We start from the raw sequence: 23,189 nt of genomic DNA, 5'->3' as shown, positions 1-23,189 counted from the left end.
ACAATTTTCATAATACTGGAATGCTGATAAGTGATTTAGTACTTGGTATTTCCACCCCTTGCCTTAATTACAGCTCGGCAACGATGGTTCATACTCAAAATAAGTGATCTTAAAATGTTCTGATCTAATCCTTCCCAGATTTCTCTGAGTTGGATTCCTAAGTCATTAAGAGTAGTTGGATGATTTTCTGAACTTCTCAGCCTTCTATTGAGGTTGTCCCAAACCTGCTCAATCGGATTGAGATCTGGACTTCTTGCTGGCCATTTCATTCGAGAGACTTCAACCTCTTCAAGGTACTCCTGAACGATGCGCGCACAATGGGGTCTGGCATTATCGTCCATAAGAATTAAATTTTCACCGATGTATGGGGCAAACGGCACTACATGCTCTTCAAGAATGTTCCTTATATACCTATCAGCATTCATAGCTCCATTATCAACGACCACTAGGTCTGTGCGAGCAGTCAAATATATTCCACCCCATACCATAATCAATCCTCCCCCGAAACCAGTACCTAGTATTCAGGAAATTGCACTGAGCATATCTTTCATGTGGACGTCTGTATACAAGGGAACGTCGATCACAATGGTAGAGGCAGAATCTAGACTCATCTGTGAAGAGAACTCTTTCCCAATCAGCCGCTTCCCAATGGATATGCACTCTCGCAAAATCCAAACGCGCCTTTCGATGGGCTGGGGTAAGAGCTGGGCCTCTTGCCGCGACACGAGGCCTTAAATCATATTCTCTGAGGCGATGTCTTATTATCTGAGTGCTAATTTGCACCCCATGAGTTTGCTCAAGCTGATTTTGAAGGAGGCGAGCGGTTGCAAACCGTTGTCTCAACGAAGAAACTCTCAAGTAACGTTCTTGAATGGCAGTTGTTACCCGTGGTCTACCCTGTCCTGGTCTTCGGACATTCATACCTGTCTCCCTGAATCGCTGCAACATTCTGAACACACTTGTATGGTAAACTCCAAACCTTTCTGCAATTCTTGTGTATGTCCACCCTTGTTCTCGCAAAACTACCGCTTGGGCACATTCCTCTTGGGTCAAATTGCATGTTTCGCGTTGCATAGCGATCGAGTGTAGAAAATCAAACAAAAGAAAAACTATTGATCACTAGAATTGATCGAGAACAACTGATTTCAGAATGGAGCCAATACATTCAAAATCTGATAATCTCATCTTTTTTTATTCCTGCTGGGAAAAAACATCTGTATTGAAGAAAAACGTTGAAAGTGGATAACATATGCATGCATAATTCTGATAAAAATAATTATCATTGAGAACATCTTCAGTTGTAGAATAAATTTGAGATTTCCATAATGTGCGTTAATTTTTTTGCGCAGTGTATTTTTATAAAATATATCTAGATTCGAATTTTGTAGAAATGAGTAAAAAGCATAGAAATAATCAGATTGACGGAAGGACACTGCTCTTGTGAAGCTCTCTTTTTATGTGCTCATCAACAGCCATAGAAATATTGAGACTCTTAGGTGAAAAAAGGTTTTGAACATTTTCTGTTATTTATTTCAATGCAAACAGTAAGATGTTATATATTTTTGAAATCAGGAAAAATTGAGCTTTCAAAACATGGCACAGAAAATTAGTGTTCCTGTTTGAAAAAACATAACTTTGGGTCATAGCTTCGTAATTAAAAACCCTTTCGAAAACACGAGCACGCCACTGGATTCTACATAAAAAAGTGCCTGTATAATGTTTTAATTTGCTCACCCTGTACTGATGGTATGTGTGGTAAGTTATATGCAAAAACAAGGAAAATTACACTGTTTACTTTTCCCATTCCTGGGACTAGGGTTGCCCGATGTATATGAGGAAAAAACCGGACAAATTTTGAATTTTTATTAGTTCATATTACAAATTACAAAATATAACAAAAAATTACGAAAAGCTTACAGTCTACTTCTTTATACAGGGTGTTTCCTAAACATGCGGCAAAAATTCAGGGGGTTGTTCCTTGGACTATTTTAAGCATGTTTTGTCCTTGGATGATTTTTGAAAAACCTCTTTTTTTTTTTTTTTTGAAAGGGTTCGGCAGTCAATGAGGAGAAGATTGGATGCTTGTATGCTGGCTAGAGGTGGTCATTTTCAACAGTTTTTGTAGGTTGAAATGATGAATTTTCATGTAATTTTTCATAATGAAATGTTATTATCTGAAATTTTGTTTCCCCTATATCTTCGAAACAAATAGGTTTTTCAAAAATCATCAAAGGACAAAATATTCTTAGAATAGTCCAAGGAACAACCCCCTGAATTTTTGCCGCATGTTTAGGAAACACCCTGTATACTTAGCATTTGACGAGACTGCTTTCAATAAAGATTTATTGCTTGACATGGCATCCTTAAATTCCGTGCAACTAACATTTATTTTGACATAAACACACAATTCATATTTTGCAGTGTTTACGTCGAGACGATTTCTTTCGTCAGTCCATAGATTTCCCATAACATTGACATGCGCAATATCTATCTACGTAACTACAAACAATACCAATTTGAAATTCGAAAGTTATGATCAAATTTTGTTCACAATTTTTGGTACAATATTTGAAACACCCTGTGTTGATATTTTTCAAATTCAAGATATGCACGATAATGAATCATCATTCTAGTTTGAGAAAAAGAATTGAGTATACGTATAGGATATTCACAGTAAAAATAATTCATGTAATTGTGACTAAGGAAATTCTCCCTTTTTTACAGTTTTTTCTTAATATTTTGAAAACTATGAGGACTAAGCAATAATTTTAGCAATGAGTAATTGAGAATGGAAATCTTGATAATATCTGAGACATAAAATGAAAAAAAAGTTTTTTGAAAAAAAATTGTTAAATTCTTGTATAACCGGAAGTGCCGGAACTTCGAAAATATTTTAGCTGAATAGAGCATCATGAACAATGTCATATTCCGAATTTTCAGATTTCAAATCGGCCCTGTTCTCCAGAAACGTCTAATAGGCCGTCGAACTTGAAACACCCTGTATATATAGGTTTATTAAAAAAAAATGTAATTACACTGCCTAAAATAATCATCACCTCGTTAATGTGATTTTGTATGAAGGAAATTTGAAATACAAACAGAATCAGAATATGTGCAGTGTTTTATGATAAGAAAAAGAATATGGAGAGGTAAAACAAGGAAGATTTTGGGCTATAAATTTTACAGGGATGTGGTTATATTGAGTAGCATCAATAGTTCGACTGATGTTAAACTTTCATTGAAATAAATCACATCTTTTCCCAAACGCTCTAATTTTTACTTCAGCTTCCTATCACGTTATTTTGAGAAGGAAATTAAAAAATCGATAAATTATTTTTGCTTCTATTGGTTTTAGAATATCCTTCAAGATATTTTTTTATTGTATTACGGTACAAGTTAAATGTCATTGCAATTATTCTAATTATGTTACTGTAGGCCGAGTAGTTCAAAAAGAGACTGGTGTTCATTATGAGAGTCGTTCAGAGCAGGATGTACCTTTAGAGACCTTGAATGTGAAAGAAAGAGAACGATTTATGAATGGAGAAAAAATGGTGGCAATAATTTCTGAGGCTGCATCTAGTGGTATATCCTTACAGAGTGACAGGAGGGCAGCAAATAGGAGAAAGAGATACCATATCACACTGGAACTGCCTTGGTCGGCAGACAAAGCTGTACAGCAGTTTGGAAGAACTCACAGAAGCAACCAGGTCAGCGCACCTGAGTATGTCTTCCTTATTACCAATTTAGCTGGAGAGAGAAGGTTAGTTTTCTTAGTGATATTGAAATGAATTATTCAATCATAACCTTACTTTGATTTCATCAACAACCTGATGATAATTATTATTAATTAATTTTTAGTTCGAGATTGAAAGTTTCCCTACATGCTTAATAATAATAATAATAAACTTTTTAGGTTCGCATCGATTGTGGCTAAGCGTTTAGAAAGTCTTGGGGCGTTAACTCATGGCGATCGTCGTGCTTCTGACAATAAAGACCTTAGTCAGTTCAACATTGATAACAAATATGGAAAATCTGCATTGGAATTGGTGATGAAAGCCGTCGTAGGAAAAGATCATCCCTTGATTCCTCCACCAGTAGATTACAAAGGAAACTTTTTTCAAGACGTTAGTAAAGCACTCATAGGAGTCGGTTTGATAACTAGTAAAAAGGAGAATGATTTGACTTTAGATAAAGAATACAACAACATGTCCAAGTTTTTGAACAGGATACTAGGAATGCCAGTTGACCTCCAAAATAGATTATTTCAGTATTTCACAGATACTATGAACGCACTTATTGATATGGCCAAGCGAGATGGAACTTTCGACTTAGGTATACTAGATTTAGGCGTCAGCAGTCAGGATGTCATTAAGAGGGTACGGACAATAACATTCTTATATAAGCATGCAACTGGTATTGCTCCTATTGAGTTGCACAAGTTGATTGTAGAAAGAGGAATGTCTTGGAAAGCTGCTGAAGAAAAATATAAAGAGGTCTGCACTGAAGAATACGAAGGGTTTTTCCAATCTCATCAGGTTTCTAATGGCAAACACTATGTTATATTATTAACAAAAGTCGATTCTACAAAACGGAATTTCAAAAATGAAGATATCAAATTAAGATTGTACCGACCCAATACTGGTAGAAAAAACAAGATTACCACAGCTTCTGAAATACAACTTCAATACAAAAAGGTAACTTGATTATCTCTATATTTAAAGTTTTTCAACGATCATTTATAAATAGCTTTATACCTTTTCAACTCCAAATTAATACCTAACATCATCAAGTTGAGCATCATCATATTTAAATTGGTATTAAATGAAATCGATATGGGACTTGATATATTCAAATTGGGAATAATCACTTTAATAAATACGAAAATAAGACTAGCAGAATCTAATTTAAAAATTAATCGCAGGGATGAGTAGAAATGGACAGGTTTCGTTTTTTTTCTACCACATTATCCATTGTAATATTTCTAACTTCTACTGATCATTCTATCGTTCTGGTAGCACCAGAATACAAAAATGCTCAAATTTCAACAAATATCGGAAAATGACTATGCATTTTTTTTTTTTTTTTTTTTATACGCATCTCTCGGGAAAAGACTGAGCTTATAACGCCCTTTCAAGCGCCCCGAGATGAATTTAGAATAAATCGGTTTGTGCGTGTCTTAAACTGCTGCAAGTTGTAACCCAGGGGGAATACATCTTGAGGTAGGGTATTCCATAGCCTTGCAGTTCGGTAAAAAAAAGCCTTCTGATACACCGATGTCCTAGCTGTAGAAAGATGCACGACAAACTGGTGACTATTATCGGCTAGCCTTGTTCGTCGATCAAATTGAGCCCCTGGAGGAATCATGGAGGCAATGGCAGCAGAACACCTTCCGTGGTAGTATCTGTAAAAAAGGCATAAGTCTCCAACCTTCCTACGGTGATCGAGACTATGAAGGTTGGCAGTTAACGTTGGATCGTCTATTAGGCGCACTGCTCTTTTTTGAATGGAATCAAGTAGGAGTAACGAGTGCTTAGGAGCTGAACCCCAAGCATGAGAGCAATATTCCATAGCTGGACGCACTTGAGCTTTATAAAGTAATAAAAGCTGCATTGGAGTGAACAATTTCCTCGCACGAAATAGATAGCTAAGCTTCTGTGCAGCTGACTTGGCAACTGAGCAGACGTGCTCATGCCAGGTTGCATTTGGACTGATATTGACCCCTAGAAGCTTAAGTCCATTGGTTGGTTTTATTGTTTTATTGTCCATTATTAGTTGGGGTGCAACTGTCGATGTTTTTCTTGTGAGCAGAGTAGCCTGGGTCTTAGAGGCATTGAATTCAACCAGATTGTCAGAACCCCATTGTAGAATAACTTCTAGATCTTTGTTGATTGTCACAGCTTGAGCTATTCTTTGGGAACTGGATGTTGACGCTGTTACAGGCTTCTTGTTTGTCGTGGACGCTATAAGAGTGCTGTCATCTGCAAAGCTTAAAATCTGATTCTTGGTTGAATTTAAAAGGTCATTAATATGCATTAGGAACAGAGTCGGGGACAAGATTGAGCCCTGAGGTACACCGGCGTTGACGGAATGAAGTGCAGACTCCGCACCATCGACCACAACACAAAGTTGTCTCTCGTGGAGGAAACTTCCGAGCCAGCTGCAAAGTCCTTCCGGGAGACCGTAAGATGGAAGCTTAGATAGTAATGCTCTGTGCCATACACGATCGAAGGCCTTGGATATGTCTAGGGCAACTGCAATTGATTCCCCATGCTTTTCTATAGCGTTTGTCCAAAGATGGGTGACATAGGTGAGCAAGTCACCCGTTGAACGACAGCGCCGAAAACCGTATTGATTGTCGCTAATGAGATTGCTTTCCTCTAGGTGTTTTACTATCTGCAAATTAATAGCAGTCTCCATTACTTTGGACAAAATGGGTAGTAAAGATATCGGACGATAATTTCGAGGCATGCACTTTTTCCCCTTTTTTGGTATTGGCTGAACTCTAGCAACCTTCCAGATGTTTGGGAAAGTTTTCTGCTCGTAGGACAGCTTAAACAGCCGACACAACAGAGGTGCGAGCTCGGGTGCGCACTTTTTCAGAACAATAGCTGGTATTCCATCGGGTCCTGTTGACTTTCTGCTGTTCAGCTGTTTCAGGATTCGGCAGATGCCCCTTGTACGGAATTTAACTTCTGGCATCGAAGCCTGAACCTTGGGAATATTGGGGGGTTCTTTGTGGCCTGCTTCTAGAGTAGAATTTTTGGCAAATATAGCTGCAAAAAGGTCAGCCTTTTCTTTGGAGCTAGTTGCCAGAGCACCGTCGTCTTTAAGAAGTGGTGGAAAAGTCGAATGGCAAAAATTATTGCTAATCACCTTAGCGAGTGACCAAAAGGGGCGCGAACCACTTGGGCAATCTAGAAGCTTTTTTGTTACTGTGTTGTTAAATACTTGTTTTGCGGCTTGAATAGTTAGATTGCAGTTGTTCCTATCAAGTATATACGCTGCCCTCTTCTCGTCTGTCGGGTTTGAGCACCATTCGCGGAAGGCTTTATTTTTATTGACGCAGGCTCGCATAGTGATTATTTGGGAATTTATACACTAGGGGTAGCACTATACGACGGTCGATTATTCTTTTCATGAAATGATGATTTTAGCTCTTTTGAAATGTATTTTTGTTGTTTTTCTTTGAGAAAAATTTCAAAATATATCAGTGATAGTCTCTTTCCCCATATCATCAATTCTTTCGCGAAAAACGAAAAGTTGTCAACTTTTTTCATTCGTAAATTAAAAATAGTCATTCCATTCAGATCATTGTTTGAAGAAATGATCAGAAAACCCCATAAAAATCGGTGATGTGTAAAAATCATTCATTATTTCGTTTTGAACTGATCAGTCAATTGGTATCATTTCCTCTTAAGTTTTTGATATTAAAAAATATAGACAAAATTCGAAATTTTAACAGCTCATCAATAATAACTGTCCGTTGATCCTTCAAATCCTTAGAAAAGGCCTGTGGATTACATAGATTTGAGAACTATGATAGGATAGTCAAATTCAGGAAGATCTAATCTAAAAAACACGGGTCACTTTATATTCTTTGGGTACCCAAATAGAGTAGTATCGGCAGAGCCGTTTCAAGGTACTATTGCGCCTGTGGCAATATATTAGAGACAGCGCCAGCGCCCCCCATTTTCGAAGAATTTTTTGTTTGTTCATAATTTAAGTCATACATTTAGTTTTAAAATAATATACAATATTATACAGGGTGTATATGAATAGCTGCGGAAAAATTCGGGAAGCGATTTCTTGTCAAAAAATAGGGTGGGTTTTTCATTTAAACTTTTTTTTGAGCTTCCCCCCGCTTAACTACAGCCCCCTAAATATGGCGCCCGAAAAGTATTTTTTAATTTGTGAAAAGTTTATAATTGTTTTTTTTTTTGTTACAATTACATATTTTATATTTGTACTAATGAAAATATTGTTTTGACATGCGCCTATTGGAAATAATTCGAGGTTGAAAATAATTTCAACCTCCACAACTCAGGCGTATTATCTGTTGATTTTTTTTTTCTGAAAAACCCTGAATTTCAGCAAAAAATTACAAGAGATGTTTTTTGATAAGAATGGATCTATCCAAAATTAATTTTCTTATTGTAAAATATGAAAAAAAAAGTTATTGCGAAGCAAGTTTGAGGGGTTGCTTTTTCTTTGAAATAATAAAGGAACACCACCAACAATTTTTTTGAATGCCTTCTTGCCGCATAAAATGTCAGCTTAATTTCATATTTGTGATTTTTTTGGTTTTCAAGAAAAATATTGAAAACTACTTTTGGGGTACCTTATTTAGGTGGTTGTAACTAAGCGGGAAGGGGCTCAAAAAAAATTTTATATGAAAGACTCCCCTATTTTTTGACAAGGAATCAACATCATATATTTACTTATTTTTATTGAAATCATTGAAATACTCGTTTCATATACATGAAAAGAGATAAAAAAAACCGTTCGTTGAAAAATTTTATCAAAGAAAAAGAAGCCGCACTTCACACAAAAACAGATGGTACCATTTGTCGACGAAATATCTATAAATTTGGTGAATACCGAAAAATTCGCTAAAATAGGGGTAAGCACACATGCTGATGTGCGACTGTAATTAATATTTATGATCTGAATGCGGCACCTTTGAACATGCCGACGCCCGACAGAAATATTTATGACTAGATTACGGCACACTTGAACATAGTCATATTTATATTATTTCTTGCCTTAAAGTTGTTGATCTTGTAATTATTTTAGGTTCAGTACGCAAATTTTAGCTTGAACATGCTTTTTGATATTTTTGGGCGACCTTGCAGATCTTGCGCCCGTGGCAAGTGCCACCTTTGCCACGCCCTAGATACGGCTCTGAGTATCGCCACTCTATGATCCGATAAACTGGGATATTATGCATATTATAGAAACTAGTAATTCGGAGGTTGCGGGTTCGAGTCCCGCTCGGGGAGGTATTTTTTCCAGAATTGAAAAATTGTCTGAATGCCGTGAAATTAATTTAATATTATAGAAACCATACAGTAGTAACACTTCAAGGATTTTTTGTGAATTTCTCGGAGACGCGCATCTTCCATGCACAGCAGAAGAATTGGACCAGATCATAAAAATCATTGATTTGCTCTGGCACGTACCTTGTTCTGTTTACAAGTGAACATTCGTTTGTTAATTGTGAATTTCTAAGATTTCAAAATGGTGAATCAAAGCATCGTGTTTAATTGTCGAAAAACCATTATTAATTAAAAACTAAGTTCTCAAATTGTAGTAAGAAAACTAGAAGTGAACATGAGTGAGGAGAAAGAACTAAGGTATTTGGTTGAGGCAATATTTTTAACTGACCTCAAAAAAAGGAGAAGATTTTCAATTTGACTGATTTTTTTTGATACCTCAGAACTTCTACATGAACCGATTTCGGAATTTTTTTTACATATCTTTGAAACTTGGCTTCCGAGTGATATTCAAGGAAATTCATGAAAATTAGAATATTACAATAGTTACCTATGATATTGAGTTCTACTTCAGGTATTATTGTAAGACAAGGACCCCAAGAAGAAGCCTTAGCTGTACTTAATTATATGTTAAATTTCAATACAATCTTCTTGACAATATTTAGAAATCGGTTCTGCTTTTTGTTGAAAAAAACTTTTAAAGGGAATCGGTATTCATAATATGGAAATGGAATTATTATAGGAATTAAATTATTCGACAAAAATTAATTGAATATTAGTTGCAAGCCAAATGGTTATAATAAATTTTCATTGTTTTATCAAATTGTCAACTGATTTATTGAAAAGTATTTCTGAGGAAAAAATATTATTAAATTTGTAAGAGGTAATTATGAAATACGTCCTTATTTCTAGTGCACTATAATAAATATACTAACCATTGCTACATGAATTTTAAAAATACTTTAAAAAAATGACTTCCAAAGCCACTCTCCTTTTTAAAAATCTTAAGATATGTACGAGATTTTTAATATACTTTTGAATTCCTGCTCAAATGAATGAATATCCTAATGGCTTCCTCCTTCGCGTCGAGGAATGCGTAAATTCTCGATTGGAACAAAATTCCAGTTCATTTTATCCAGAGTGTTACTACTGTCTGTTTCTATACTGTGGTACATGTAAGCATAGATATAGGTCATAGTATAAGTTATACTGATTTAAAGTAATTGTCAGTAGTTGTGACCCATCAGAAGCCTATTCCAGTCATGTGAGGCGTCGAAGGTCCACCTAGCACCTAATCTGTGACGTCAGGTGATACTATAAATAATATGATCAATAAATATTAATGATACTTTTTCAGCTGAAAATATGCTGTCAGTTGGAACTCCTTAAGATAATTCATGACTATGTTTCTGTTTGTTCGCGTGGTCGCCATTTCATTTCGTCAAAATGAATTTTTCCAAATATTTTGATGATTTCTTGCATTTGGCTTATCTTTAATTGATGTTATTAGTAGGAATTAAGTAGAGTTGAGTATTCTTATCTCTTTGAAACTCTATGCGTGGAAAATATACTGCCAGCAAAGTATTTAGAAAACTATTCATTTTAGGTACAACATGTCTCAACAAAAAAAGGAAGACTACTCACTGAACTATCGTACCGGGGGGCATGCCATTTGAATAAATGGACTCGTTCACATTTTTTGAAGTTCATTTTTTTAAAACTGATTTGAGGTCTGAAATTAATGATTAAAAAAAAATTGTACTGTCTTGTGAATTCTCTCTAAATTTCTCAAGTCAACCTAAAGAATTTTATCTCAAATACACAACTTGTTTTATTCAAAAATCAAAATCAAGGATATTTATCAAAATATTTTTTGTTCACAAGAAAACTGTATAACATATTTTTTAATCTAATGAAAAACTGTTGATCACCTTTTGGATAATTCATTTTCAGGTGGAGCCACAGGATGCAATGAATTTATGGATTGAACAGTATAATTGTACAGTTTGTACCCATAAATACTGGACAGGACACTGCAGTATAGGTACTACTTGTGAAAGTGGACTTAGAAGTAAAACCTATCACGTTCTTGCTGGATCTGTTTTACCAATTTGGTTGAAAATAGAAGCGGCAATTTCAGAAAAAAAATCAGAAAGCAAGATGCAAGTCATCAGGTTAAAGACACAAGATAATATTAAGATAGTCGGTGAGTATTCTAGGCGTACAAGCTCTAAGATTCTGAGAGGTCTCACAGAGGCCTAGGAGAGTCAGAATAGAACATTGAACATAAAAGAAATATAATAATTTTTATTTACATATAGCAAATAGTTTATTTTATAAAAATTTTTTCAGGCACTCTTATAAAGAATAACTTGGTCAAAGGATTAATCAGGGTCTTGAGAGAAGAAGCTGAAAATGTTAAAGAACATGATTTCTATGATTGATATATTTTTTTATTTATATATAGATTTAATGAAAATAAGTGATATTTGCTGTGATATTTTATTCAATATTTATTAAGTGTCATCAGAACTATAAATAGATACCATAAATGCATTGTTCTTTAAAATTTTTAATCAGTCATTAGTACCTAATATTTAATTTTCTTTTAATTGTGTATTATTTATGTCCTCCCAATATTGTGAGTTTTCAATGTACAATTTGTGCCATTATGTGCAAGGATAAATAGAAATGACCAAGATTGTCGAAAATCTCATTGTTCAATTATTCATTTATAAACTGATTGACAACTTTTCAATAAACAATTATAAACTGTGTATTTTGTTTGATTCTATTCATTGGAATTTACTTTCCTCCAAAACTCTACTCACAACTTATCGGAAGTTTCTAATTGAAAACTTATGATAATACATCATCTTTTCAAGTATTTAAATTAGCTACAACCCATGATCTAATGAAATACTACTTCCGAGAGGTAGAGGAACCACCAATGCAGTTGAGAAACGTCTCTTGAAGGATTATTTAGAGTCTCATTTCCAACCTTATTTCATTCTGACAAAATATTTATTCAAACAAATTAAGAGGAATGCAAGAAAATTCAAATTAGGAAAATTTTTGGATATTCTTAGTTATAGTACAAGAAATAGTGATTTATGCATGCCTTGGCTCACTACAAAATTTTAATCCTTACCAACTTTCATAGGAATTAAATTTTATTACCACTTACCTAAGCAGTTTATGGGATTGAAAATGCAGTATTTCAATTGGAAATTTGAGTAGAGTAGTATGAATTAAATTAACTTGTGTGTAGCTACGATATTTAAACAACAAAATAACATTCAACTGAATGAAACTCATTAATTTTCCTACAAAATTACCCATACATTACTTTGAAAATATAAACGTGAAAGTGCCTGTTTCAAATTTCTTCAAGAAGTGGTCATTGTTTCATGGGTTTGTACTATGCCAGAAATTTTCGCGAGAGTATACTCAATAATTTATTATAGGGAAAAAATATAATATTCCGAAGAGTGATCTGATGTGAAAAACAACAATTAATCAGGTTTCAAAATGGTTCTTCGATTCCTGCAGTGAGATGACTATTTTGCTCTGCTCGTCTATTGTGCTGCTTCAAATGTGAATAATACTTGAAAATTTTGTTGATGTTATATTGAAAAGATTGATGTTTGAACAGTGTAAATTATTGAACTTTTTCGTGAGGAACTATGGTTCATTCGAAAACGTGACTTATTAATACATTGGATCAATTCAAATATTTGTCAGTGTGTTTGTCTAAAACAGTGCTTCGCTAGTATTGAGATGTCTTAAAACATCATAGCTAGTATTTTCAATAAAAGACATTTCGTGCCGTAACGAATATGTCCATAAATTACCGCCATGCAAGTTCAACTTTTTTTTTTTGATTTTTTGGCCATCTTAAACTCATTGAATTCAAAAATGCTCTTAACCATAAGAGAGAAACTTGCTAGAGCCGATGATCTTAGAAATATCTTCATAAATCAATTAGTTTTGGTTGAAACTTCTGTGCCGCCAATGCTAAGTTCTACGATTCTCAAATTTGCAGCTTTGAAATGCCATAAGAAAATATAATAAAATGAGGTTTATTTTCCACAAATATTTAAATATTTATATCTATTGTTATAAATATAAATAATGTAAATATAAATATAAAATACATTTACAATACATGGTTTCAAGTTTCGAATATCATCAGTCAAAATTTAACATATGATGCAGGCAAAGAAAAAACTGTTGTAAGCATTAAATAATTGGTGAAAATTACTTTGTTTTACTTTATTTGATAATGAATTTAACCGAATTCATTCAAAAATTTTGGGAAGCAACATTTAGCGATTGCTGTCACTTAAGCAGAAGTTATAGTCTTAAACTGCAGGCTCACCCAAAAATTATAAATTATTTCAATTTTCGTTATCTGGAAAACGAAATTATTTTTTATTTGATATCTAGGTATATACCGGTCTCATCCGATAAGGGAAAGCCAGAGAAAGCTTTCAACCAACTTTTTTTATCAATTGAAAATCGAGTTAATAGAATTCGCAGGAATCTGGGTATATATGCAAAAGAAATTTAATTTTTTTTCACTTTGCTTGGCTCGCACCTAATGTGCGTTATTTTATCTTTATAAAACAAATTCATATTCAAAATTTTATTTTGTTCAGAGTGATTCTGGTGACTTATAATATGGTAATCTATTTAGAGATTTAAAATATCAATATATCGTGTTCGTTTTATTTTTGAAATAAATTGGATAAAATCGAAAATTCGAATTATTCTGGGGCGCCTAACACCAACACAATACATGCAATATCCCTATTTTATTGAGTTTCTTGAAGAAAAAATGAAAAGTCCCTAACTTTTTGGTGGTCTTCTTATTCTTTTGTCCCTAGAAATCGATGTTGGCAACGCTTAGTACATAGTAGGTAAATGGCGGTGGCGTGTTAATCAGTCAAATAAAGTTTTGGTTTTTAATTGATTATGCTTCATTCTCAGAATCCTGTAAGTCAAATACAATGTATTAACATTCTTGGAATTCATACATCAAAGAAATTGTTCAAAAATTTGAGCTATGATTATGATTTTGCATGTCATTAAGTTAAATAAGAATGGTATGTCATTTTTTAGGTGAATGTCTGAGATACATGATTTTGTTTATTTTCTGTTATTGCGAGAAAATTAGCATTTAATTCACTTATTAAAGCTTTGGGAGCATATCTAAATCATTAAACTGATCAGAATATATCATAAATCTGTGAGAAAATCCTTATTGTTTCGTTTAAATCTCAGTTAAAAATTCATAACCACAAAAAAAAATAAAAAAATCAACTAGGTATTTCTCCAGTGTCCAAGGGCTTACAGCCCTCAAATGTGTTTGAATAACGAAAATTATAGTTGTAATATTGTTTAAGGGCGTTGGTTTGCGCCATGTTTGCTGTAAATGAAAAAAAAACTACTTGGAACTTGTGATAATGTCCATGAATTTCTTATGATAGCTCTTGGTGTCTTATGATTGCAAAATCTTTATAGTCAAATTGGTTCTAAACTTCACAATGGTTTCCTTGCAGAGAAGTATTTCCTAAAATACATTTACAATACATGAGTATTATAGAGGCCTTCCATAACTGATTATATTACTTCAATAAACTTCAAAGACTGAAAATTCAATCAAATAGCATTTACTTACCATGAAAAAATCTGAATAAATCACGTCAAATATTTTATTAATTCAATTTTTTCTGAATGAGATAAATTGTACTTGATATATTTTACTTGGACAAATTTGTCATAAAACCTTTTATTTACAGACTGACTAATTTTTCCAACTTTGGGATTAGAGTTATTTCTGTAAAAAATTCAATAAGCAATAATGACTACCAAGGAGGAGGAAAAAGAGGAGTTCTCAGGAAGTGATTTTGATGAAGATGAAGATCCAGATAAAATAGAAGTACCAGGTTTGTTTGAAGAGAAATTTTTTGTTCATGATAAATGGTCACCTATTTTTCAAAAGATTAATTTTCTATATATAGTGGAACCATTTATCATTGAAAAAATTTAATATACTCGTAAATATTGTTTGATATCGGTTGGTGTTACATTTAAAAATTTTCTTCACCCTTTGCAACTAACATACTTTGTAAAAAAGCAAAAGTTATTATTTCTTACAGGTAACAAATACTTGTGAAAAAGATAATTTCACTGTTCATTTCATGTGTAATCATTATCACTGTCCAAATGATTATTGCAATAGTAAAATAATTCATGCAGAACTTGTATCTTGTCAGAAATAATTACTCTTATAAATGATTCAACAAAAACATAAGGGTATAAGTCGTAAATTGAAACAAAAATTACATTAAAATATTCACTCCCTGGAAACTATAACTTAAATTTTGTTCTTTGAGTTTACTACATATTGTACATTATATTTAGAAATTGATTTGATGATGTCATAGTTTCAGCTTTCAACTAAATATTATAACTCACAAATAAAATTTTTAGGTGGTGGCAAAGATTTGGCAGCTGCCGCTGCTTTAGCTGGTTCAAAACCCAAACCAAAGACGGCAATGTTTGACATGCCAATCCCACAAATGCCTAATATGGGCCCACATTATGGTGGCAACAGTAAGATGCCATCTGGTATGCCATCACCATTCGATATGATGAGGTCCCCAAGTAAGTAATTACTAAAAACAAAAACATTTCCATATAAAAAAAATGTTAAATGGTAATCTCAAATACATAACATTTTGTTTTATGTGGGAATCCTTCATATTCAGCCTCATAGTACTCTCAGGTGCCTATAAACAAACATGCCAGCAATTGCATAACTGATGTCGTATTGGAAATGTATTTCTAACATAATTTTGAAGATCTGTATCTTGTATAGTGTATATCATGTGTCTCTTATTACATTGGGTGTAAGACAGAATGAATAATATTTATATAAAAGATCTGTAATGTTGTCTCAAAAATTGTCCTCATCTCACAGTGGGCTCACCATATGGTATGGGTAGCATGGCGGCAATGGCAAGCATGCTCAGTGGACTGGGTGGTCCGATGAACATGGGTCAGATGTTCCCCCCTGGGGCTGGTGGTGGGGGAAATCCTGCCAGCGCCGCATTTCACGCTGCCCATTTTCTACAGCAGAGTAAGTTCCCTTAGACACTGTGAGTCATTATATTCAAGCTTTGGAGTTTTTTCTTATTATGCATTGGTTTGTTAGCCTTCTTTGATTTTGTTCTCGATACATGGTGTGTTATTAATATAGAGAATTTTCTGCTACTAACAGGTAAAGTGTGTTTAGGCTTTTTGATTAATAATTGATTTATCTATTCGAAATGAACATATGAAAGTATAATTCTATAATAAATAAACATATCATTGAAGACTAGGTTGAATCACATATCGTCGGCTAAGAGTGTAAATCTGCTAAGTCCATTTTGAACAATTTCACAGGAGACCAAAAAAACCGTACAGTACAGTGTTATAATAATAATAATAATAATAATAAGAGAGTTTATTCATGAAAATACATTCAATAGAGTTTATTGAATGTATTTTCATGAATAAATTCTCTTATTATTATTATTATAACACTGAACTGTACGGTTTTTTTGGTCTCCTGTGAAATTGTTCAAAATGGATTTAGCAGATTTACACTCTTAGCCGACGATATGTATTATTATATAAAGATTACATAGTGAAATAAAGCTATTCAAATAAGATTCCAAAAAGTTTTTGTTTCATCACAGATGATGTTTATTAAAATAACTTAAACAACTTTACTTTGTATCTTTCTGTTTAATTGTAAATTGGCTTGCCGTTTAATAAATAAATAAATAAATAAAAAAATAAATAAACTTAATTCTAATAGAGCTTTCTAACACTACCACAGAAGCTTTCATTCTTGAAAGATCCTAAAAAATGTAATAGTAAACTTGCTCCAATGATAGAAGGTATAAGAAAATAAATTATTTGAAAAAGCAAATCAAATTGTAAGTAGTGAAGGAATGGTACAATTTTTTTATCAGAAGTCAACTTAAGCTATGAAATAATATCATCAAAACAAGTCACAAAACATCTCAATTTACAATAGCATCAGTGTATACAATACTATTTCTAGATGATATAACAACAAACAATCTTTATCTCAAATCAATGGTAACAATAACATATTACTGATAACTAATGAAATTTCATACAAAACCTAAATCATCAAGACAATAAGGCTTCAAATTTTCAGGGGAGTAAATATTCTTGAATGAAATTTTTACTTTTGCTTCAATTTGTCTGAGTGGTATCATCTGTTCAGTGTGGTCCGATATGTGTGTTTGCAGCACCTTTGTAGAAAAGGGATGTTCGAGTCGGGTGTATATACCATCAATCAGAGAGGCAGTTGTTGGTGTAACTCTGGTAGATTAAAAAATTTCCTGTATGGTATTATAGATTCTTAGAAAGTTAAGCCATTCATTCTTGATTCTTGAAGCATATCAATATTGAAATATCCAAGGATCAATATTTGTGTATGCTAATTTTTTCTATTGTCCAGTATTGATGTTAATTGACTCATCATATTGTTTTTTGATTACCATTGCTGTATAAAACTATTAAAATTATTTTCCTGTTGTTTATTGGAATTTCAACTGCTGCACACTCAAATTCCCCAATTCTCTAGTGCTCACTGATATTTTTGATCTCTCTTGCTTTAACATTCTCAATCATCTATACAACGAATATTTCATTTTCTATAAGACTCTTTCAAATTCAATAACCATCACCAGACATATACAACATCCTTGACCTTGAGCCAGGATTCTAACCTGCTACCTTCAGCACCACAGTCGACTCTTCAGTCCACAGTACTACCGAGGCAGTAGTTATTGTTTTTATTTGTGACTTTAGTGTTTTGGACGACCACAGAACTGCATGTTGGATATTCATCCCTGTCAAGTTTTTGTGACCATTGTTCTGCTTTTTTTTGCAATTGCATTTAGCTTTACTTCGATAACGATTTTATTATTTAACAATTCGTTATTTTTGGATCAGAATCGAATTTTTGCTATTTACTTCCGCCAAAAGTCTCTCTAAAAAATCATTATGCATTTTGATTATCATGAATTCCACATTTGTATCTTCCAGGTGTAAATTTTCATCCATCTCTGCTGTTATGTGTACACAAGGAGCGGATTTCTTATTCGCTGACTGCATGAGACACGCTGGGTGAAATTTATTTTCACACTTCACGCACCTCACATACATAATTTATTTATTGAATTAGAATTAGAGAAATATTTCGAATTGCAACAATAGTATTAAAAGCGTTTTCCTTATAGAACTAAATTCATGAGTATACTGTAGTATAGTTGTTAGAATTATTAAGCAATATTGATGTTTGTCTTTGTTACTGCCCTTTTAGAGTATTTCACTTCATACTGATACATTGATTGTTAAAAATATAAAGTAAACTTTGAGATTTTCAGATTTCCAATTGGATTTTGTCTTTTTTATTCACTACTTAACTGCATTATATAAGCATCCATCCTTCTGCACAAGTAAAACATTTCTTCAAAATGAATTTTTTTTTTAATAGTTTCTTAATAGGCTATTCACTTTGTGGGTATCTATTTCAAGTCATAATATGTAAACCATTGCTAAAATGTGATGTTTTCAAAGTTATACTATACCATCAACAATTGGTTTGCAAAATACTCTCATGTTTGGAATTATGTTCATTTTGTGTTTGATTAAAAAAAAACTTAAATTTACATGGTTGACATAATGTCAACCTCGTGAATTGATGGCAACAGTAGGACAACCAAATATTTCCAGATTTGTGGAAGCTTTAAACACACAAAGACAAACAAACAAGACGTTTTTGCTTGGTACTAAAATCTCACTAGGTTTGACATCATTTCATATCTAAAGTTAATAGGCTATAATTGATTATTGAAGAATTTAATATTAAATAGTAGGTACTCTTTCAAATATGACTTCTTACTACTTCACACTTCTATACTTATATTGAGTACCTAAGCTGTTATGCTGGTCTAGAGGCCTAAATTTAGGTGAATATTTGAATAATTCATAAAGTTATAGGATGGTGAAGATTACAAAATGAAATCTGCATATATATCGACAAGACTTATTAAAAGTAGCCTGAATCAAAATAAATTGTAAAACATAATTATTGAAGATGTTGCTAGTTTGATCATTGGAAGAGAAAAAATCACAAAATGGCGGTTATAAGGAAAAAATTGACCTTTTTTGTTTTTCAAATACTGATCAACTCTGAATAATCTGAGTAATTCGAATAATAGTTTTCAATTCTCACATTGGATTAACCTGCAATCCCTAAGCAAGCTGTTCTGCCTTCTTTAGAAGTAGCAGAAGCTCTCAATTCAGAGTGATTATTTTTGAAATATTCTTGTGATGACAAATTTTTCATGGTCTGAATTTGGAAGATATGCAGAATGGCAGAATATTTTCTTTAATATCTAATCAATTATGTCGAAATAGCTGTTTATTTTATTTTTTAAAATGGTTTCCTTCTACAGTGGAAATGGCTGCCTTAGGCCTCAATGGTCAGTTGCAGAATCCCTTTTTCCAGAACATGGCGGCTTTACTTTATTCTACACCTCCTGGTCAGCCCCCATGGGGTCCCCAATTGAGCAACAAAGCTGTAGCTTCCATGTGGATGAATGCAGACGCCAAACCGATGCATCACCAAGAGGAGGAAGAGGTATCGTTATCAGATTAGTATCATTATACAGCTGTTAAAATTCAGAAGGTTTGATTTCTTCATCTTGATTTTTTGGAAATGTGTACACAAAATGTGATGATTAATATATGATTGTGAACTTAGTAGTTTGATTGTGTCAAATTTTGTTGAGTATGGTTCAGTCTTCTAGGAAGTAGACTGTCCACAAAAGATTTGAATTCTATTGAATATATGTGAGATATGATGGGAATCATATCCCTCATATATTCAATAGGATTCAAAGCCCTTTTTTAAGGGCGGTCGCATGAAAAAAAATATTTCTGTCTCTTGGAGAAGATAAAAGTGAGGGCCCTTAATAACAGTACTACCTTCTTCTACAGCACTGACATGTAATAGCAAAACCGTCTAGTAGCTAGTTGTCTATCTGGACGCTCTGTAGTTGACTAGTTGTTATTTTTTCTGTTCCTCTGTTCACACACTTATCGTTATTGCAGTACAATTAAAATAGCCACCCATTTCTTGATATCACAAACTAAAATCTGCAAAACTTCTATTTTTAACGTGGTGATATTTTTGACATCTTCCAACTCGAAATATTTTACTATTCTAATACTTGTAGAGAAGTCAGTTCCCAAAAGCATGTTTCTTCACCAAAAATTAGAAATCTAATTTTATATCTACAAGGGATTATCTAAAATCGACTGCTAGCATTGCTACCATAGCATACTTTGAATAAAGCCACTCAAAAATTGAATTGAAGAAGTTATTCCTTTTGGGGTGTAACACTTTTATTGGGTATTAACACCAAGTACAATATAAGCAATGAAATTCTTTGTTTCTTCTAGGTTGATGACGAAGAACTTGGTGTGGCAGAGACATACGCAGACTATATGCCTTCCAAATTGAAACTTGGGAGGAAACATCCTGATCCAGTGGTAGAAACAGCTTCGTTATCATCTGTAGCTCCTGCAGATGTTTGGTATAAATTATCGATTCCAGATGAGACAATTCGTACTGGAGCTCTTTCTGCATTGCAGTTAGAAAGTATTACTTATGCTTCTCAAGCTCATGAACACATTCTGCCTGATGGGACGAGAGCTGGCTTTCTTATAGGTAATTTGGGAATATTGCAATTTCAACAATATAGACCTGGAATCTGTGGTGATGCGAAAAATTGACTTAGATTGTATACAAATGATTTGATCATGACAATCACCACAACAATTTTTTACTACTATACTATTTATCTACTTACATAGTTGGAAAGGCATTATCATGCAATAAAATTCAAAAGTTTATACTTTACTCTTATTCTCAGTTTTATGGAATATATTGATCCAAAAATATTCTCATATGCTCGTATGAGACATACATGCGGCAATTTCATTTTTCATTGTGTATTTACCATTTGCTATTTTCAGGTGACGGTGCTGGAGTTGGTAAAGGTCGTACAATAGCTGGTATTATATTCGAGAACTACATGAAAGGCAGAAAGCGAGCAATTTGGGTTTCTGTCTCGAACGATCTCAAATATGACGCCGAAAGAGATTTGAAAGATATAGGTGCTGGCAAAGTAACGGTTCATGCCTTGAACAAGTTCAAGTATGCTAAGATCTCCTCAGTTATCAATGGCAACGTCAAGAAAGGTGTTATATTTAGCACTTATTCGGCCCTCATTGGAGAAAGTAATTCAGCTGGCGGTAAATACAAAAGCAGGTTGAAGCAACTACTTCAGTGGTGTGGTCAAGATTTTGATGGTCTTATAGTTTTTGATGAATGTCATAGGGCGAAAAATTTATGTCCGGTAGGATCTTCCAAACCTACAAAGACAGGTAAGTAGTGAAAAGAACACCTAAATTAGGATTTTGTCTTTAAAAGCATATAGTGTATATCAACTGAATAGAATAAATTCAATTATGAATAATAAGTATTCGAACAAACGCGATTATTATTTACAGTTTTTTCAAAAAAATTCCAACAAAATTTCCTCTCTTATTATTTAAGAGAGGAAATTTTGCAGAAAAAATTTCCACTTGCATGAAAGTTTATTGTTTGCAAAAAAGCAACCAACTTCGATGTAATCATTAAAACCAGGACAAACGCGATTATTATTTTCAGTTTTTTCAAAAAAATTCCAACAAAATTCCTCTCTTATTATTTAAGAGAGGAAATTTTGCAGAAAAAATTTCCACTTGCATGAAAGTTTATTGTTTGCAAAAAAGCAACCAACTTCGATGTAATCATCAAAACCAGGACAAAATTTTAGAGGTAAATTTTTTTATGAAATGATATGACTATTTCACAAGATCAGAATAGTAACTTGCTTATTTAACTATGAAAATGTAATCTGATTTTATCAAAACTGAATATGTTATAATAATTATAGACATTTTGAAATCTTCAATAATAATAATAACTGTTCTTTAATGGACATCGACTGAAGTCCTTCAGCTTAGTATATTACATATCATAAGACAAAAAAAATTCTACATATATAAGCAATTCTTAATAAGTTCAGGCAATCCATCGATCACGCTGTGTTGGAAATTTTCTGGGAAGGGCAGTTACTGGATCCTATAGGTATTTAATTTTGTGGGAAAATCTTCTATTCAAGTTGACTAGTCTTTCTTTTATTGACTGTATGAGTTTTTTCATATAGTAGCTCATTTGTTGGGTTGTGAAGCTTATTAAGTGGATGTCTTATACGTGCTATGGTTCTGAGTGCTGTTCTCTGTCCAACTTCTATTTTTCTCAATACTGAGTCTGCAACATTTACATATAGTGGATGCCCATATTCTAGGATTGGTCTACAAATGATTTTGAAAATTTTGGAGTGGAGTTTTTCAGACTAATTCCTTTGTCTTTATATGTAAGGCATCTAAAGTATTTAGCTTTTTCTATTGTCCTTTTTTGGCGATGTTCGTATTTATTTCGTTCGGAAATTGTAAAATATGCCTGTTATGGATCACTCATGATCCCTTTGGGTTAATAAATAAATAAAAAAAAAAAAAATATTGGCCACTTGTATAATAATAATAATTTATTCACATGTAATGAAGATACAGATTATCAATAAAATAATTACACAGAAGCAGTTAGTGCTACTTGCGTGTGGATATGAAACATATAAGGTTAATTAATAGAAGTTCTATAGATGATCAATATGAAATACAACTATTAGTGAAATTGTAAACGAATGTATCGATGTGGTGAAAAATTTGGTGACTTCTGAAAAACGTCATCCTTAATATCATAATATACAAAACATATGCTTGCATATTCCCCAGTTTACCACGCTCATGCCATGAAAGTACATATAAATGAACAACACACAAAAAAAAGAAACACCACGGAAGTAGCGGTAAACTACTTGTATGTGGCGCACTGATTTCAACATGTGCCCATATTACAGTATCTGAGATCGTCTGCGTATTGAAATCGACCAAAGCATTGAAATTTGCCGTGTACGAAAATAATAA

The 23,189-nt window shown here is 33.1% G+C and overlaps 2 protein-coding genes across 21 annotated transcripts in view; both read left to right on the top strand.

The window, feature by feature from the left end:
• The window catches only part of LOC123676704 (protein strawberry notch homolog 1-like), a 38,839-nt gene extending 27,069 nt beyond the window's left edge, over window positions 1-11,770 (top strand). For 12 of the 15 annotated variants that reach the window (XM_045612842.1, XM_045612844.1, XM_045612845.1 and 9 more), the window contains 4 exons: window positions 3,436-3,760; window positions 3,914-4,694; window positions 10,947-11,199; window positions 11,346-11,770. In XM_045612842.1, the coding sequence (XP_045468798.1) occupies window positions 3,436-3,760; window positions 3,914-4,694; window positions 10,947-11,199; window positions 11,346-11,437 (1,451 nt within the window). In that variant the 3' untranslated portion in view covers window positions 11,438-11,770. Of the gene's footprint in view, window positions 1-3,435; window positions 3,761-3,913; window positions 4,695-10,223; window positions 10,302-10,946; window positions 11,200-11,345 lie in introns of those variants that run through there. The other 3 variants (XR_006746996.1, XR_006746997.1, XM_045612847.1) reach the window with 3 other exon arrangements.
• A 2,106-nt stretch (window positions 11,771-13,876) lies between these two features.
• Window positions 13,877-23,189, top strand: part of LOC123676161 (protein strawberry notch) — a 31,576-nt gene continuing 22,263 nt past the window's right edge. For 4 of the 6 annotated variants that reach the window (XR_006746859.1, XR_006746860.1, XM_045611887.1 and 1 more), the window contains exons 1-7: window positions 13,877-13,991; window positions 14,798-14,944; window positions 15,492-15,665; window positions 15,982-16,140; window positions 19,547-19,731; window positions 20,556-20,823; window positions 21,132-21,542. Coding sequence is in view for 4 of the 6 variants with exons in the window: in XM_045611887.1 (XP_045467843.1) it covers window positions 14,860-14,944; window positions 15,492-15,665; window positions 15,982-16,140; window positions 19,547-19,731; window positions 20,556-20,823; window positions 21,132-21,542 (1,282 nt within the window). In the remaining 2 variants the exon portion in view is untranslated. Of the gene's footprint in view, window positions 14,102-14,797; window positions 14,945-15,491; window positions 15,666-15,981; window positions 16,141-19,546; window positions 19,732-20,555; window positions 20,824-21,131; window positions 21,543-23,189 lie in introns of all 6 variants that reach the window. The other 2 variants (XM_045611886.1, XM_045611888.1) reach the window with 2 other exon arrangements.

The sequence above is a fragment of the Harmonia axyridis genome, chromosome 3, assembly GCF_914767665.1.
Source record: "Harmonia axyridis chromosome 3, icHarAxyr1.1, whole genome shotgun sequence".
NCBI lineage: Eukaryota > Metazoa > Arthropoda > Insecta > Coleoptera > Coccinellidae > Harmonia > Harmonia axyridis.
This window is presented reverse-complemented; position numbering and strand designations above follow the sequence as displayed.